This window comes from Motacilla alba, chromosome 4 (assembly GCF_015832195.1).
Source record: "Motacilla alba alba isolate MOTALB_02 chromosome 4, Motacilla_alba_V1.0_pri, whole genome shotgun sequence".
In the NCBI taxonomy this organism is placed as follows: Eukaryota; Metazoa; Chordata; class Aves; order Passeriformes; family Motacillidae; genus Motacilla; species Motacilla alba.
The window spans coordinates 6337109-6356983 of record NC_052019.1 but is presented as its reverse complement, the minus strand read 5'-3'; the positions used below and the strand labels follow the sequence as shown (position 1 = coordinate 6356983).

The 19875-nt window shown below is 36.5% G+C and overlaps 1 protein-coding gene across 1 annotated transcript; it reads left to right on the top strand.

Annotated features, from left to right (window-relative positions):
* Positions 1–717: 717 nt before the first annotated feature.
* On the top strand, positions 718–18607 carry RNF212 (ring finger protein 212). Its single transcript, XM_038136400.1, has 12 exons — positions 718–829; positions 2473–2534; positions 5143–5217; positions 8525–8581; positions 11175–11233; positions 12649–12710; positions 12800–12869; positions 13675–13720; positions 14475–14538; positions 16095–16167; positions 16898–17088; positions 18289–18607. Exons 1-12 carry the CDS (start codon positions 718–720, stop codon positions 18324–18326), a joined length of 909 nt encoding a protein of 302 aa, XP_037992328.1. The 3' UTR covers positions 18327–18607.
* Positions 18608–19875: the final 1268 nt, after the last annotated feature.

Here is a 19875-nt window from a genome sequence, read left to right as displayed (position 1 = left end):
AGAGCTCTTTTGGAAAGCACTTCGGGGGCAGAAACCTTTGTGAAGTTGAAAGCTTCCTCTGCAGTTTGTGGCTCTGTCATGCCCAGAGCTAGACCCTGCACAGCAACTAATCTGTAGGGGACTTTGTGCCTAAAATTTTCATCACGGGACACTAGCAAGCGATGCGGTCTTTTTTTTTTTTTTTTTTTTGTCTAAGAAATGAACATCAAATCTCTTTGTTTTGCTCTTTTTCCACAACAGAAGATGTCACAGCAAATTCACCCGTGACAGCGAATTAACGAACTTCCAGGATTCTTGCATTTAAAAGAGTGAAATCCATAATTATTTTTTCTGCTTTTCTATTTTTTTTCTACATCTGCTGACCCGGGAGGAGCGAGCAGGGCGGAGCTCCTGCTGAAGGTGCTGTCTCGAGCGCTGTGGGTGCCGCTCTGTTTCCCACCTTTGGGGACGGGAGGGCGAATCTTTCAGAGCACCGTCTGTGTCGGCACCGCTCCAGTTTGGTAGTGAGAGGCCCGAAAAAACAAATATTGGGGTGTGTGTGAAGACCAAGCTCTGCCGCCCTGAGGCCCCGCGGCGGCCGGGGCGCGGGCCGCGCTGCCCTCAGGGCCGCCTCAGCAGGCGGGACATGGCGGGGACGCCCCCGCGGGGCTCGGCCTGAGGACGAGCGGCTCTGCCCGAGCCCCGGGCCGCCGCCCGGCCGTCCTGCCCCGCTGCCCCATGGCCGGGCTCGTCTTCTGCAACTCCTGCCTGTGCGAGCCCCGCAACCCCACGCCGCGGTTCTGCCTCACCAGCTGCGGCCACGTTTTCTGTGAGGTTTGCCTGCAGAAAGGTAATGGCTGCTGGGGCGCGCCCGGCCGGGCGGGCTGTGCTGCGTGCACACATCCACCTCAAACTTTGGTATTTCTCACCCGCTGTGGAAAAACAAACAAACAAACAAACAAACAACAAAGCCCTGAGCACTTTTTCGAATGTTGCTGATAAGCCTTTCCAGTCCTTGCTGTTGATTCGCTTTGAACAGTAAAACTTGCCTGTGCCCATCTCCAGGTGGGTGAGGCTTTGAGAGCAAGCTTTGGGCACAGGCAATGGAGGCTTTAATTAAACTGGATTCTGGATGCTTATGATTCATAATTTTGTTTTTAAAAAAACCCCACAAGTAGATGGTCTTCTGTTCTGGCTAATTTGAGAAAAATAATGTTTTTTCCTTAGTGAAAGAGCAATTGAAAAAACGTAGGATGTGTTCAGGATAGGTTTTGGAAGTAGTTTTGATAAGTTTTGAGGCCCAGTGTTGTTCCTGAAGACTTTCAGCAGCAGGAGGGAAGATTGGAGGTGATGTTTTGAAGCTCTTTTGTTTTTACAGTTCCAGAGTCGTATTCTGGGACTCATGTGATGCTCTTGGACAAAGTTATGTGGGAAACGCAGAGGAATAATGAGGTTGTTTTACAAAAGGGAAAAAAATGCAGCAGACGAATACCAATGTTTTCCCCTTTCACATCGTGCTAAATGCCCTGGTTTTTGTAAGGGCACACAGAAAAGATGATCAATCTGTATTTCAGAACTAAAAGCTTTTGACTAGATGTTTTCACAGGGTTGCTATTGAGGATGGAGGATCATAAAATGCAGCCTCTACAGCTTGCAGGCTCCTAGAACATGAACATCTTTTCTCTCTGCTCTTAATATTGTTTGGTAGAAAAGCATATGAGAGACTATGTATCTTTTTGCTGTGAATTCAGTAGTAATGAGGTTTAAAATGTATGTAATGATGTTTATAAACGCTGATCCTTAAAATCTTCAGAAAGGCAGTAGCTAGTAGAGTTATCAATTATAAATATTGAAATAATGTGTATTTTCTATGGATATTTTCTAATATGTTTGCAGATAAAGAGTTTAAAAGTTGTAAAGTTTTAAAAGTGATTTTATTATTTTCACTCTGGGGGAATTCAAAAGGCAAAATTACTAATTTCTTGACATTTGGGTTTCATATATTTTGTTGGGATATTGTTTTCACTCTGGGGGAATTCAAAAGGCAAAATTACTAATTTCTTGACATTTGCGTTTCATATATTTTGTTGGGATAACCTAACTGTGCCCCAGTCTAAAAAGCCATGTATCAGATTGACTGTAAGTCATTAGTGCACTTAAGCATACATTTAATTAAACCAGGCAAGTAGTCCTATTTAAATCAAGGAAACTAAAAGTCACCTGCATTCTGTGACACTAATGGTATTCATAAAATCATTTACATGAATGCTTATTTACAGGAGTAAGACCTGATGACATTCACACACATTTTTCCTGCACAACTCAGTGTAATGGTTATGGAATCAAATTCTTTATTCGTGTTTATTCATACTTCTTGTGCAACCTGCAGATTTCTTCCACAAGCTCCAGAGGTTTAGGCATCACATTATATTTACAATATATTCAATATATATTCCGTTTGATCTATATTTTAAATGTGTCTTTACCTTACAGGCAAAAAAGATGAATGTTTGGTCTGTAGGAGGGCTTGTCGTACCTTAGTCCTTTCAAAAGAGGTAAATCAAGCTTTAGTTTTGTTGCATTACATTACTCTGTGGTTTGCTTAACAGCTAAACTATTTGCATTAAAGAATGCTTCCTTTTCTGTTTTTGCCAACTGTGACATGACTATTTACTGCTAACAGGTTGCTAAACTAAGATACTCAGGCACTAGACAGCTCTGCTTTTTGTTGTAAATATTCATTTAAATTAAAGCCTATGGAAACTTTTTAGGTTTTCAGGTACTGCTAGACTGTAAATCATTCTAAACTTTTCAAGAAATACAGCTGGTTACTGTGTAACATCAGTGACTACTTTAGAAATGGGGAAAAATGCTTATTGATTTTGGCATTTTTGCATCACAAAAAATGAACTGTAATGAATTATTTCATGTAATGGACTGAAAGCTCAGCAGTCTTTTCAAGTGGATTAGGTTTTTTTCCCTGTTTTCTCTTAAGCTTAACTATTTTCCTTATAGCTATGTGATTAAGAAAGAGTTTGAAATATTGTTGGGAATTTTTGTTATTCACTGGAGAGTTAAGAGCTTTTAATTCCATTTCTTGATTAATCATTAGGAATCTTTAATTTTGCATTTCTCCCAGGAGCAATCTTCTCTTTAGCTGATTCTATAAATAGGTTGTGGAAACATTCATATTTTTGTAGACTGATGCCTACCTAAGAGACAATGCCTTATAAGGATGAAAGAGAAACACTAAAAACATTTAATAAAATTCAGTACAGCTAAACATGAAGGCCTTGCACATTGAAGAGGACAATGTTACTCAAAAAAATTGCAACAAACAACAAAATGCAATTATAATACAAAGGTACAATTCACACAGTAATCAAACATGAAAAGAATCAAAAAGCCCTTCATAAACAGTTAAAGGGCATATTTTAATATGCTTTCAGTGTCAACGTATTCATGCTGCAAACGTTGTTAATAATTTCAGTCAAGGAATAATTTAAGTTGTCAAGGACCTCTGGAGGTCATTTTGTTCAACACCTTGCTCCAAACAATGTTAATTTTTAAGTTACATCAGTCTTAAATTGCACCATTTCAGCAGAACCTGATAATTTACTTCAAAAGCACAGAAGGAATTTAAAAATTAAATTATTGGGACACTTAACAAAAATATTAGATGTTTCATTAGAACATGTCACTGCTCTGGAGGGCTGGAAGGATGCAAATTACCATATTCTTTAAGAAAGACATTAATGATGATTGCTTATCCTTGATTAAGAACAGATAAAATGATTGGAATGATAATTAAAGTTGCATATAAAAAAGTCATGGCTCTATAATTCAGGAACCTGAGTGGAAATATACCCGGTAAGCTTTATGAGCTTGATGCTATGGAAGAATTCCCAATGAGAAGAGGTCCTATAAATGTGTTAGAAGTCCTAATTAAATTGTATGTTGGGGTAATCAACATGTACACATTAAATATTCTCATCTTTGCAGTAATGCATTCTTGTCACCTTTATGTCTTCCTTCTGTGTCTCATGATCCCCACTTGCTTTTCCCCAGAGGATGGTTAAGTGTTACAATAAGTCAGATGATGGCTGTTCAGTATTTCAGAATATCAAAGGAACATCTGCTACTCCTCCATGCAGCAGATGAAATATAAACAGTGTTACACAAATCTTTATTTGAAAGAGTTTTTGTATCAGCATGAAGCTGGTTGGGTTTTATTTTTTTCAAATCTGATCGGTACTTAAATCAATATCATTGCTTTGATTGACCCCTAAATAGATTGCAAGAGCTTGGTTCCTATGAGTTCATCTCATTTAAAGAAGCTGAATATATTTTTATAAATATCTTAAGTTTTCAAGATGGAATATTATTGTATTGTTTTTATTTTCTTTACTGAAATACCTTAGGTAGGTTAACTGTGCTGTCTGTCTGTGTTTCTCCGTCTGTCAGATGGAAATTTTTGAGTCTTTGGCTGATGTCAACCAAATTCAAAATTGTAGAGGAAAATACAATTACTTACCTTTTGTGAGTTCTGTAAGAATTAGTAGCTGGGGAAAGCAAGGAAAAGCAGTTTTCGTAAAGCATGCACAGCTCTGATTAAAAGACACAAGTCATAAAATATTTTAAAAATTCAACAATTACTTTAAGGCTCTTTCCTTATTTTAGGATAATATTCTGCTGCCCAATGGGTAGGGAGAGACAAAGGGATCCCAGTCAACATTGGAACTGTTCTGAAAAAGGACTTAGAAATAAAACTGATTGTAGGATGCATCCCATGTGGGAATGGTGAGAACCAAAAAGCCTGGAAAGGGGCTGCCAGAAACCTGGCTGTTGGTGTGAATGCAGTGCCTCTTCCAGGGGCCACAGCATCCTCCTTGAGAGTCCTCTGGACGCTGGTGCTATCTTAATCACAATAAGTATTTAAGTGGGTGATATATTTAAACAAAATCCCAATGCTTTCCAGATGGTTGATAAGGCCGTTAAAGAAAACTAGGCTTATTTTCAGATTCAGCTTTATCCTTCTCTAATCTGTCAGGTGTTTTTTTTTTAATTTATATTCATCAGTCAATTTAAGAAACACAAAAGACTTTATTTTGTTTGACTTGCTAATAAAAATGCTAACCTGGGTATATTTTCATTTCTTCATAGACAAGTCCTGATATTCAATCACTGTTCATGCCAATAGATGTGTTGAGCAAGAAATATTCAAAAGAAATATCACAGGTGAATCTGCCTTTAAACTTTTTAACTCTATGAAATAATTAGCAACTCCTACTGAATTTTATGTGAATGGGAAAAGTGTATGAGTGGGTGCTTGAAAATGAATGTATGCCCATTACTATCTTTACTTCCTTAATTCCACAGTTTCTGAGTTCTTAAGGAGACATAAATTATTCATTATGGTCACTGGTTATGTTTTCAAACTCTCTCTAAGGATCACTAGTCTGGTTATTTTAATGGTGTAAAATCACTTTCAATGCCATGCAGTGAAAAATTAGATCTTCCAGAAGCTTAAATGTGCCCAGATAGTGTGCCTTAATTATAGCTATAAAAAGTTACACTGTGAAAACCTGAGCTGGACACAGTCCTGAGCTGACTGTGCTCTCTCTTCCTTCTAATTTATTTTTTTTTAATCAAAACACACCTCTTTTTTGTCCCAGAGATGCAGTAAATTGCTCCAAGGTCATTTCCCTCCTGCTTTCTATGATTTCCAGATAGGATTCCTTTTGTCAGGCTTATTTTCTTGTCAAGAACTTTAGTAGCTGTCTGGGTTAAGTGCATACAAATTCCCTTTTCCTCCTCATTTTCTGCATCTCTTCAGCTTGGGACTTCCTGTCCTTGTGCCTCTCTCTGTGCACTTCAGCAGCAGTTTTAACCACTCCAGCCATACATGGTCCCTGGGCCCAGCTGCAGCCTTCCTTGGCTGTTCTCATCTCCTTGGGCTGGGGCTTGCTGATCTTTGGGTGGGCTTCCTGATCCAGCAGAACAAGAACCCAGAGGATATCACCTGTTTTCTCCAGCAATGATCATGGATTCATATTTGCTCTACCCCAGGCCTCAGAGACTTTTCCAAAGCTGAGCTTGGTCCCTTTCCTGAGCAGTGCTCCTCCTCAGATGCAGAAGGAACACTAAGTAAATGTGAACCCTTCCTCTATCCTTCCATACCCACTTTTTAGCAGCAGGATCAGCAGTTACTCCATAAACTGAACAAATGCAGGGAACCTGCGCACCTCCAATCACACGGGAATACAAACTTCCACGATGTGCCAAAGGAAGAAAAAAGGAGGGCTCAATCTCTCCAGGCTGAGGTAGCTTTTCTGTAGCCTGAGATAACCTGTTGGGAACATACTGAAGTGTAGTGAAGGCATTGAGGTATGTTCAGAACTTGTCCCAGCATCAAAAGACGTAAGAGCTATCTAATCTCTTATCTAATCGAATACCTTGTCACCTTGGTGGTGTTGGATCGGCAGGAGAAATGCAGCATGCAATATGAGTGATCAGCAAGTCTCAAACTTTATTGATAGGCACACATATTTATATTGGTGTTAATAAGGCTAATACATGTTGCAAAAGGCGAGCTCATTACTGGTTAGTTACTTATCAGCTAACTACGCCTACTTTTGCATTCTTGTAGTTATTCTGTTGCAGATTCTTCATATTTCTAAACAAAAATCCTCTTCCTTATCCTGTTGTTGCACCAAGGGCACAGTGCCCTTGCCCTATGTGGACACTGACTGCTGATTCCTATACTTGTCTTCTTCTTGCTTAACCAACAATATTATGTCTGCATGACCTTTCTCAGCTAGCCAGCTGTCCACAAAATCCTCCACACTTCCCACGTTTTTCTGTTCAACAAGCATGGCTTGATTAAATGTAGTAGATATCATTCTCTGTACTGTGTTCTGTAAGCACATGTGAAAACAAGGCAAAATTAATACTATTAATAAAGCTATAATGCTCACTATAATGGTAACCTTGACAATAGAGTGTCAAGGTATTGGCCAGGCTCTCTGTTGAGGTCACCTAGGGCGCGGCACCTTTCGCTTTCTTAGCGGTGCTTATTCGCCATCTTAGGTGCTTAGGAAGGCGTGAGAGCAGAGCTGGATGTAGTGATACATCTTCAGAAGAGACTCCCAGCTTTCCACAACTCGTGGCACAGGGATTTCTCAAAGTGGGATTGGTCTGCATTCAGAAGCTTTGGTGGATATTTTTCCCCACATAATTGTCAGCTTGTTTCCTGGATTTTAGCATCTGTCTCATATTGTGGAAGGGAGGTCCACAGGTTGTTCACTGTATGATGATTATTTCATTTTTTCAGGTTTCAACCTGTTAGTTTCATTTCTTACTCTTGAATTTGATTCTGGAGGAAAAAGTATCCATTCTCATGCACTACGTCTGTGCTAATAATTAGTTTTAGACTGCTGATGCAGCCCTTCTTCAACTGTTTTTCAGCTGTGAAGATTCATATTCTGTGTGGTCATTCTTCTACTGAAGTTCTTGCATACCTCTGATTGATCTGAACTGTTTTCAGACCTGCTCTATCCTTTCTGAGATGTTAAGCAAACTCAGCATATAGGAACATGCATTTTTTTAAAGGAGAATGATGATGTCCCCTATTCCATTTTAAACTACTGGTAAGATCTGATTTACTTTTTGACTGGTACTGAGCACTAAACTGATAAATTCAGGTTTCTCCTAGACCCAAGAGCTCATTTCTGAGTTAGTGGAGACAGCTCAGAGCCATCACTTTGTAAGTGAACATTTCTTCCGTCAGTTCTTCCAAAGACACACTGATCCTTTGATGAGTATTCAGTGGGAACCTCCTAGGTCTTTCCACAGGGAATAAAATAACCATTTAAGCTGGATACTCCTTTATGGGTTTATATTCTCAGAGTATTTCTTCTTGGTTGTCTCAATTCCTAGAGATGTTCTGGCAGTTGTCTTAAATGTGAGAAGAAAAATTTATTAGAAGTTACTACCTGTGGTAATTTGTTTCTCAAGCTCTTGTCTTGCCTACCTTGTCATTTTTACTTGTCATGGTTTATGATCCTCATGTGGACACAAGAAGTGCTTACACATCACCAGACAGTGTGTCTAACAATTATTTTTTAATTAACAGGGTATTTTTACAAGGCATATTATAATTGCCAGTAAGACAGATTACTTTTTATGTTGCCATTAATTTTATGTGTTTGCTTAGCTCTGATGAATAAGAAACACTGCAGCTAAACTGGCTTTCTAATGTCTTTACCTTTCTATTGAACATAGTGTTAAAATGTAACTTCAGTGAAATAAATCTACCAGCTCTACTGTAGGTCATATTCGATTAAATTGACTTTATAAGACTTTGTCTGTCAGTGATAATAACTTAGAATAGTTTGGGATTTTTTTGAAGAGCATTTAAAAAAAATATGTTAACTGCCTATAAAAGACAGAAAACTTTGAATACTGTGAAGTAGTTATTTTCCATCACTTCTTTGCTGAGGTGCATAAATGTAATTATGTGAAGCTTAACTGTATTTATTTTTAGGTTTCAGAATTTCAAGAAAAGTATCGTAAGCGATTATTAAAATACCACAAACAAAAGGTAACTCTGATTGTGATTTTCTAGGTTTTTTGTTTATGTTTGCCTTGTTACTTTGGTTTATTTTTAGAAATGATATTTCAGTCTTTTATGGGAATACTTATGATAATTTATCAGGATTGACTCATTACTGTCATTATAAATACCACTTTTTAATTGTTTAAAGTCTGTGAGGACTCTATTAATTCTGGTTACTGTTTCTAATAAAACATTCTCGTTCTGAGGTGGTTAAGATTAAATGGAGAATCAAAGGACAGGGAGGGAAGAAACCAGTTCAGTGTATGGAGGGGAAGGTGGAAGAGGTGGGGAGAGAGGGGTGGTAGAAGATGAGCCCAGAGGCAAAGAAGACCAGGGCTGACAGAATAAACGAGCTGCTTGAGCAGTGGGGAGCAAGACAAGGGCTGATATACCCTGAAACACCCTGAATTTGGGATAGCTCAGTGTGAAGGACAGAATTAATTACTCTGTGGAGAACAGGTACTGCATTTGTGACTGTGCTTCTTCCTTTGTAGGCTGGAAGGCAGATTCCTTTTTCATTTTTCAGCTACTTCTAAATATTTGATTAAATAGTTGGATGTTTCTTTTATTTCTAAGGATATGGGATGTTGCTTAAAGCTACTTGGCAGTGTTGGTGACTTGACTCATGAGTGGGTGCCCATGTATGAAATTACTGAGGAAAATCTCAAGTAGCTGCCCAGTTGGCCATTTCATGTGCGAGGAGAGTTTCTGGTATGATTGTCATGGATAGAAAGCTTAGAAAACTACGTGCTCTGTGGCCCATTCTTCCTTCTTCTCCATGAATGCATTTTGGAATCACTCATAGTGTAGTATAGGTCTTTTAGGGTCCCGTCCTTCTGCTTTCAAAGCCAGACCAGGGAAGAATCCTGATTTCATCCCCCTTCTAATCTATTGTACCAACTCCAGATGGTAAAACTGAAACCTGTAGAAAAAGTAAAACAAATATCTTAAGAGAATTCATCATAAATTGAGATGTTATCTCCAAAGAATCTGTGGAGAGTTTTAATACTTTGTAATGGTAATTTTTTAAGTTGTTTACTGTTGAGACATTCACTCAGCAATGTTTGTGAAGTATTCAGGGATGGTGCTTGACCTAAGGTGGGTGTCCAGGTGACAGTACCAAAACGGTTGAAAATGCAGTTGGTTGCTGCTTCAATGGCGCACTGTTTTGGGTGGGTTTGTTGTTGTTTTGCCCATTCTGTGTATTGTTAGTGTGTTAAAACTGCTTGCATTGGATCAGGGTCAGGAGAGGCTGGTTGTATTAAACACCATTCCAGCTTCTCATGCTTGGCTGTCTTGTTTCCGGTCCCCTTCTTTATTTCTAGTTTGTCATCCTTGTCACTGTCAACCAGCGAGGTCTCATGGTCTTCATTAAACTGCTTGGTTGCTGTTTCTGTGAGTTATGCAGGTATTAGGGTGCAGGTGATGGTGGCCACTTGCTGTCCGTGTTCCTGGCAGGTCTAGATGTCCTGTTATGCTGTGTCCTTGTTATGGTAGAATCCCAAAATACTGAAAATCAAATAAGTTACTCAGGTTCTTTAAGGTACTTTGGTCTTAAAATTACCCAGTCCTACAGAGCAACAGGATAAAGTACATTCTTCCTGACTGGTTCCTTTCTTAATCAAACCTAGCTCTCATTAGGAAGGAAGAAAAAAACAGAATACCAAAAACCAGATCTTACATAAATTACATTTTTTTCTTTCATCTGTTTCGCAGAGTTTTTCATCTGCAAAAAGAGCATAGTTTCTCCCACAAACAATATGATTTTATAAATCAGGTAATTTTATTAAAGGACTCAAACAATAGTTTGAGAAGCATGAAAAGTTAACAAGCAAATGCATAACTTGCCTTCAAATCAAAATATGAACAGTCTGAAGGATTAAGGTCACATAATAGAAATTAGGGATAAAACATAGATGCAGTATTAAGGCTATTGAGTAAATTTTTACATCCTTCATAAAATATAATGTATGTTCACATAATGAAAGACTGTAAAAAATACACATACTAGGGAGCTGACCTAGTGTTCTTGACCTTAATATTCTTCAATTTTGCCAGCTCATAACATTTTTAATGGAGATATTTCTGGTTGTGTCTCTTAACAGAGTAGAAAAAACTTTTCACTTAGGCTTACTACAAATGGATACTGAAGTGATCTGAATATATTTTGAATCTGAAATGAGAACTATGGAAACAATGAATTTTGTACATTTATTGGTGGCTTTTTCGGATAACTCTATATTAATCATAACAAAGCTTTTATATCAGTATGAAAAATAAGAAGCAGAAGAAAAGAAAACTATTTTTAAGCACTTTTCCTATCCAGTATTACCAGCATACTTAAGAAAAGGTAATCAAACTAAGTCTTTAACTGCCAAAAAGAAGCATATCTCTTCCAGACTGACTGCTTAATAGGTCCATAACACAGCCATAACAGCTCCAATAAATCTGGAATTGCAGTGATGTCTTAAGATTAAAACCAATAGAAAGCAGCCTTTCAACACTTTAGAATACTAGCTGGATGAAAATGAAGCTGTATTTCACACAGACTTTGTTTAAATCTATGATTATCTCACAGATAGCAAAGCTGGAAGAGTCTCTCAAGAAAGTAACACAACAAATTCAACAGATACAACGGTAAGAGGTTTGATGCAGCAAAAGTAAATGTAATCAGACAACAGTAATTTTAATTGATAAAGGATAAAAATTTCATGTTTTGGTTGCCTTCTTCATATGTTTTTTACAGAAATAAATGTATAGTGATTTCTGACATCAGATCCATTTTATTCACAGTAATCAGTCCTGTCAGGAAGAAATCTTTTTATTTTACAATTCAACTCCATATTTAACTCTAAAAATGAACTTTTGGTAAAGTCTATCACATAGATACTCAGTTTTAAATTTTTATTCAGTTGCATCACCATGTTTGTGTATTTTGCAATGGACTTCATAGCATCAGCCTGGAAAGTACTATGATGCCTTTCCTGGTATTGTAGCCCATTTATAACGTTACCTGAGTTTTGTAACATGGTTCTCATAGTTTTCTATTTCTAGTAAAAATTAAATTCTTGTCTCATCTTGAATTAGTCTTTTTTCTCAAATGTATCAAAGTTGTAGCCAAGAGGTCGCTCATACTTATCCCTCTGCTCAATGACTGATACACCTTCATCTTTTCATCTTATTTATTTCCAGCATAAAGCCAAAGCTGTTATTTAAATCTCCTTTATAAGCCAGTTCATGAAACCAGCATTTTTATTGCACAGATTTGATCTTTAATTGATCTTTATTCCTTTTCTGCATTTTTTTTTAGTACAGACTTTCCCTTGACTCTTAAATGCACGTATACTGTATTTTGCTCTCTCAGGCTGCTTGGTGTAATGTAACAGAAGGAAAAAAAACAGTGTAAAGGAAACTCTGTATGTGGTGGATTACTGCAGTTTATATATTTTTGTTTATTTTATGCCTCAGATTTCTTGTCTTCATCTCAAATAAATAGCCTCTTGGTTATACCAATTACAGAGTTCTTACTGAATTTTAGATTTTATTTTTGGGTTCCACCTAGAGAGAAGTGTCCTAGGGCCTCTACTTGCTTTCCTAGTAAACATATTCCTCCTATTTATGATTCTTGTCAAAGGTACCAATTTTGCAAAGTTATTGTTGAATAGCATGAAAATGCCAACATTTCATTTGATAACTAGATTTCTTAAAGTTTGGTAAATGTATAATTTCATGAAATGAAATGAATTTTGTGCTTAGCTATAGTTAATAGTTGTATTTTAACATGTGTTGTTCCCTAAAGTACTTTGTCATAAGGTTGTGCTAAATTTGATATTGTTGGGTATATAATGAGCACTGCAAATATTGTGATGTAAAGAGCAAGTTCATAGATTTACCAAATAAATTCTTACTTTGCTTCATGGCAAATAGTTTTATGTTAAAACCTGCTACTGATGGATAAATGCTTTGATTTTTTACTTTATTGACCAGTTAGGCATGTTAACTAATCTAACCAGCTTTCAATTTATATCTCTTGTTTCTTCTTTCCCCTTTAGTATGAAACCTCCTGAAAAAACTACACCACTGCCATTTTCCAGTACGAGCAGAAATCCATCCAGTAAGAAGTGTTGGTTTAAAATATTAACTATGGAATACCTGTCATTGGACATAGCTGTGTTCTAATATTAAATTTCTTAATGACTTCAGTTCCTTCCAGAAAACAGAATGTTTTTTCTTCATATTCTCTTCATTCAAGTCGTCCTTCCACTTCTGAAACGTGGGTACAAACTTGTTAATTTTCAATTAAAATCTTAACTAATATTTTATACAGAAAGTAACCTTTTTGCAGTGAATTTAAAATGTTTTTTGATTTTGTGTTTTGTTTTTGCAAACTGTTCAAATATGAAAGAACTGAGGAAAGTCTTATCTATTCAAGTGTACATTACAGTTGTATGAATTGTGGTTACTGGAAAGAAATCTAAGGCATGATGCACCTTATTCCAAAGAACTTTGGGATGAATAGCTAGATAGATGAATGCATAGATAGATAGATTAGTGAGACACTCTCCATTTACTGTAGAGAAAAACTAAATTTATTGTACAGACACCTATATGTACACTGTAGTTGTCTCAGGATACATGGGATGAGCCACTCCAGTAAGGCTCATTTAATTTTAAATAAAATGAATATACAGCTTGCTCAAGCTAAAATATTTCTATATCTTTGATTGTGACTTTCTTTTCTACAAAAAAACCCCAGAGATCAAGAGTGCCCTTGGTGTGGATACAAATGAAAAATACATAAATATGCATATTTATTCAGACAAATAGAAGAATAACAATGCTAATCATAAAATAACTTACTCTGTAAATGTCTAAACCAAAGCTCAGAATCAGTGAATAGATTTTACTTACTGCTAGTGAGTTTTGGAATAAGTCCTAAATACTTATGTGTCTTATGCATTATGTATTATGCTTTTCCATTAATAGTCAAATTTAACATTACAATCTAACATAATTTTAGTCTTTATAATGAAAATGTTATTTTTATTACAATGTCATACTTTGACCTTTCTTGCCAGGATGGAGGCAATGGAGATTGATCCTGTACCTTCACCAATGAGGAGAGTAAGTGGGGGTTTTTTGATACTTGTTTATGTATGGTTACACACATATATATCCTTTTGTTTTCTTTTACTCTGTTAATGCTGCAAAAAATAGGTTTCTCCCCCGAAGCCATTCAAAACCATTCTGATGGGTGTGGTGATTTCAGATATGCTTGATGTAGGATAGAAGTCAGATGCTCCCCAAAAGAAACCAAAAGCAAATAAATCACAACATTAATTTCTGGAATTATATTCTCCACATGCCATATACGGGCTTTTAAACTTGTGATGCCAAAGTAAATGGCAAATTCTTAAAATCCCAATATTACAAAAATGTCAGTGGTCTGAAAGCACCATTTAGACACTGAGTAGGGAATTGCAGGTTTGAGTGATACTGCTAACATGAGAATGAAGGCAGGAGCTTTTCATGGTGTTAGTCTCCTGGTTAGGAGAGGTAACTTCCAGGAACAGCTGCTAGCTTGCAAATGGAATGTCAGCACAGAAAACAGTGAGAGTGTCTGATAACACTTCTTATCTGAATGTGGTAGGTTATATAATAAAGCTAAAATACATGTATTTCCCACCTACCCATAGATACTTAAAAATAGTATCTTAATTCTTAGGTTTTGCATTTTAATGCTATGAACAAAACTGACAGCAGAGAGTTCTGGAAACCTGCAACTCTGTAAACCTCAAAAATATAACATTGTTGCTCAAAATGTCTTAATAATTGATATGCTTATTACACTGGGGTTAATGACTTGCTGTTCATGTAGCTGGAGACACCAACTGGTCCAACAAGACTATCAGTAATAACTCCACCACAGGATGGACGTATGGGTGAGTAAAAGTAAACTTTGTAACTGAATCACGTTTCTGTTGTATTAGGAGGATGAATAAATTAAAATCCATACATTATCAATTTACTGAAAAAATTTGAATTGTGTTGAGGTGTGAGGAATTTACCATGTGAACTTCAATCCCACAGCTGGGAAATGGTTAAAATGGAGTATGAAAGGTTTTCCTAGTACTTACCTCTTCTGTTCAGTAAATGATTACTTGTAACCAAACCAATATTTGCCAAATCAACAGTTGCAAAGAAAATACTGTAACTATATGTGTGATTGAACAGAACAGGAGTACTTGCAATATACATTGTTGACCCTGGGTTAAGCTTCATAATTTTATGTATTTCTGGTTAACAGAGAGTATTATTGTCCGCAATGTCATATTAAATATCACATGAAGAAAAGGGGGGAAACAAAATGGAAGTTAAAAAAAAATTTTATAACAGAAGTGAAGTAGTGGAGATCAAGAATTTTTTTCAAAAAGGTGATTTTTTTTCACTTTATCACTGTTATAGGGTGTAAGACATTTTACCTGCCACTACTTTTTTTCATTCCTTCATACCCTGAGCTTGGGTAGCACTCAGATGTAAATAAGACATGAGTAACAGCCTGCTGGAATTGGTGCAGTCTCTTGAGTCCTGTTTATTTGTGAGGACTTTCCCAGAATTCCTAATGCTTTGCAGGCCTGCTATCTGTGTGTCTTTCCCATTCTTGGTTTTACATACAGCTTGTTTCTGCAGCAGTCTGTGCTCAGGCAGGCTTTCATCTGGCTTCAGCAGTTCAGAGAATCCATCTGCAGCCACATAAAGAACTTTTAGTACTCTTGTGGTTTTACATGGTGTATGTGTCCTGAAACAAAGACAAATGCAATTGCAGTGCAATTTCAATGGAGGAGAAAAAATTGCTTTTTCTATGTTATGTCTGATTTATATGCTCAGATCCTTCCTAAATGCGTGGTTCCCTATAAATTTAAGTATAAGATAACGAGAGCTGAGGTTAACTGTTTTATTTATTGTGTCTAAATATAAATAGATATTTATTAGACAGTAAAATTTTATGTAGAACAGTTATATGTTCAGCAGATTTCAGAACTTTCACAGAAAGTTTTGCAGTGGACAGTGCTGAGGGAATGAAAGTTTATGTGCAAAAGTAAGGGTAAGTGGAAACAAGGATTTAATGGTGCACTAAGGAAAGTTTCCTTCTCAGAGATGGATGGGGCAAAAAAAGATCAGCTGAAGAACTGGAGCACTTCAGCACAGCTGTCTTGATAGTCTATTAATAGTCTAATAAATGAAAGAAGGTGAAAGAAACCACCATGTGTTTAACTGGAACAAGATTTGCAGGGATGGTGCAATATGACGTTTTTGTGACAGCTGAGCTCTCTCATTGACTATTGTAATTGTGTACCTTTTTTAGTTCTTGAATGAATCAATCATGAATTCGTCCCAAATCATGCAATAAAATTACTAATCTTTGTTTCCAAAGTTCCTTCATAAGTAAAATGGGTAATTCACGTTGTTCCTGTTTCCAAATGTCTGATTCCAACAGGGAGTGTATCCTACAGGAGTTCTCAGATAGCTCTAATAAAGCCAAGTCAGAGTATTGGAACAGGATCTACAAGGTAATTCAATACTTTTTCAAGAGGTTACCATCTCCTACGAGAGACTGAAATGTCCCCTCTGGCCTTTATTTATATGTATGTTCAGAGGTTATATTCTAGATCTGAAGAAGTGTTACTGTGCAGCCTGGCTATCATCTACATCAATGTGTGGTTTTGGGGGAAAGTTATTTTGAAATCACGTTTTTCAAAAATGTGCAGTTATAATCTGTGCTTCTGTGGCTGTTGACATCTGCAGTCATGGTACTCCTATTGAAAGGGGTAATTTTATAATGAGGAAGTTTAACAATGTCTCTGCTGTATCATTCTTACAAAAATCAGAGATGAAAGCACAATGTCTGCACATGGGCTGTTCTCTAAATAACCTGAACTTTTCAGGCAGGCTGCAACAGGTGTTTCTGTTTTTTCATTTGAACATTGAAAATGTCTTAAACTGTGAGAATTATTAACATCAACAAATAACTTTAAATTGTTCCAGAAAAATTAAACTCTTGTTCTTTATAACCATTAAGCCAAATATATCTTCCTAGCAGAAATTTAAAATATGTGTAATGAAGTACTTCTTTTTTTCCACGTCTGATTCCATAATTGTTTTGTCAGTCTGCTTTTTGAAATATGTAAAAATATTCAGTAAGTAAAAATACATAGACAACAAATTGAAGTACTTTTGAAATCTTTTGTATTGTTTTAGAAGTAGTGTCAAATCACATGCATGAATTAATTTCCTTAACAGATCCACCCCTTTGGTGAGATTACCACAGAGTTCTTGTCCATCATCATCTGGATCCCAGAGCAGTCAAAGGGGATCATGGGCTAATTCTGATTTCAGAACCCCTCAGCTGTATCCATTTACATCACCTTCCCCACAGCTGCCTCTGTCAAGGCAGCCAATCACCCTCTCTGGACTTCTGCAAAGACAACAGGGCAAGTATATTTATAAACTAGCATTTAACACTTCCTGAAAAATGTTCAGTATAGCAGCTTAAATAAATTAACAAAAATAAAAATGTTATTTCGGAATTGGAAGTAGGCTTTCAGCAAAATATGAAAGATGCTGGTGTTTATGATTGTATTGTGCCTTGGTCTTATGTGCAGGATGGTATCTGCTGTGAAAATGTGTTCTTGCTTCACTTCACAATTAGATTTTAACAGATGTAAATCTGATAATGTCCAAGTTTTCTCTCTCAACTTCACGTTTCTTAAAGATCAAGACATCCATGTAAATGTCCACAGATCACAGTAAAAAGAGAGCTAGTCCAGGGTGTCATTGTTGAGTGCAACATAAAACTAGCAAAAGCAGCTGCATAAACATCAGCCCAAGGAGGGCGTGGATTTGGGTAGGAATTGCACTGGGGCACATTAATTAATAAAATCACAGAATCAGAGTCACAGTATCATAGAGCAGCCCTGGTCAGAAGGTACCTTGAATGGTCTAGCCCTTTTTGGGAAAGAGAACCTAGATAAGATTATGAGCACCCTGATCAATCACATCTTGCAAACCTAATTGTCCTTATTGTTGAGTTTGCATTGCCATTGAAATATTTTTTAAACTTCTATTAAAAAGATAATTCATCTCTAAAGCACTTTCAGTCCATACTAATACATGTGACCTTCCTACATATACCAAGTAGTTTTGAGTTCATGAAACCAAAATAATGAAGGCTTATAGCTTGTAAAAGGTTACATCAATTTTTTTAATGGCGAGATTTCTGGGGAGTGTTACAGTATGTGAAATAAAGCATGAACCTGATAGGATCTCTGAATAATGTTGGAGAAATTAATGTTATAAAAAAAGTAGCTGTATTGAACTTTAGTAATACATGTCATTTGGCTGTATGATTGCAATTAAATTCAGTTCGTATACAGAATAATGCTTTGGAGATTCACCTGTGTAGCTAAAATTGGAATATGGCAAAAATGCTTTTATGGAAATACAGAGGAGCACATTTACATTCATGAAAATGGCAATAGAAAAGTTTTCATCAGTTGTGTAGGTTTTTTTTTTTAATTTTTAATAATTTTGCTTTTATTTAAATAAATTCCCCAAATAATTTACAAGAATAAAGCTTTACTTTAGTTTTACCAAGTTTTTTATTTTCATTTGTACCTGTATTTTTATTCTAGGATCAACTAATTTAGGAGGACGTTCAGCAGAGAGATGAGCAAACATCTGTGAATTGTTTTGGTTAAGAAGCATTTGGAGAAGCACTGCATAGTCTCTGGATATCAAAGTATTTGTAGCTTCCATGATATGCCAAATTGGCACAGACCAGCAAGTTATTCAGCATGAATACTGTATTTAAAACATCGCTGATCTTTCTGATTAACATCTACTGAAATTTTAGATAGGAGTACAAAATTTTCTTGTTTTTTGAAATTCTGGCTTCAAATATATTGCATAAATAAAAGTCCTTCCTTACCTAAGTGTTAAGGCAAAACGTGATTATATGTTGCATGAGCATGTTTTGCTGTGAGTGCATTGAGCTGCAGGATAAATAATTGTGCTGTACAGTATTATAGATAGACTTCAATCCTAAAAAAAGAAATTTCTTTATGGATTTTTGGTTACAGAATTCCAAAGCTTGGTTCTTAGTCAATGTATCTCCTTTTGTTTGCACTCTTGAAAAGGGGTATTTGAGGAATATTACATTCTGGCAGGCTCTGCTGAGCTCAGAACACAGTATCTGTTCCATGCTTGTGGAAGTTCACCATTTGATTTAGGTAGCAGTGATTTGTTCCCCAAATGGAATTAAATGGGGGAACTGGAATGAAGAGACAAAACACAGTGAAGACTACTTCTACTTTTGCAGGAATAGTAATAATAGGAATAATAACTGGAGGCTCTGAATAAAGGGTGCCAGAATTTTTGTTTCCTGAGAACAACTCTTAAATTTATATGCCCTCCATCACTGTGTATGTGGCACAATTTTGGTATGACTGAGTCATCAAATGCCTTTGTTTTGTTTTGACCCTAACTTTACCTGGACCATTTTAAGTAAAATAAAACTAAAAGCTGATGTGCTTTTTTGAGATTAAGTTCCCTGAATATATGATAAATTTCTTTTGAGTTGAAATGTTTTACTTTTCATATCACAAGTGGATGGGAGAGAGAAAACTTAATGAAAGGTTCAGGAGTTGAGATGAGAAATGGAAGAGGTCATTCACCAAATACCATCATGGGCAAACCAGACTCAACTTGAGGATATTAATTGAATTTATTACTAAGAAAATCACAGCAGGATAATGAGAAGTAAAACAAATCTTAAGAAAACTTCCCCCCACCCTTCCCTCCTTCCCAGCTCTACTTCCACCCTGAGAAGTACATGGAGTCAGAGCAAGGGAGTTAAAATCAGTTCATCCCAGGTTTATTCCACTGTTTAGGGAGAAGAGTCCTTGCCCTGCTCTAGCATGGGAATTTTCAACTTCACGTTTGCCTTATTTCACTGTATAGCTACCTTTACTCTTTTTGTACTGTGGGAAATTTGGTAGGTTTTGTCCTCCTCAGTATTCTTATACTTCAGAGTTTAGCTGGGATCTCAAAGTCAGCTTCCTTCCAAGCAAACTTCCAGTCAAAAGACTTAATTTTATAGTGCCACAGACATGTTTAAATAAAGGTGTGTGGTGAAACTCTTAAAGAAATTCAACTGTCTTTTAGTTTCAGATGAGCTTCAATAGCTTGAAAAGTGAGGCTGCTGAAACATGACTGCCAGC

Coding starts and splice junctions, on each gene's coding strand:
- RNF212 (XM_038136400.1), top strand. CDS start 718: ATGGCCGGGCTCGTCTTCTGCAACTCCTGCCTGTGCGAGCCCCGCAAC. Junction 12,870..13,674: donor CGTCCTTCCACTTCTGAAAC/GTGGGTACAAAC, acceptor CTTTCTTGCCAG/GATGGAGGCAATGGAGATTG. Junction 14,539..16,094: donor ACCACAGGATGGACGTATGG/GTGAGTAAAAGT, acceptor TGATTCCAACAG/GGAGTGTATCCTACAGGAGT.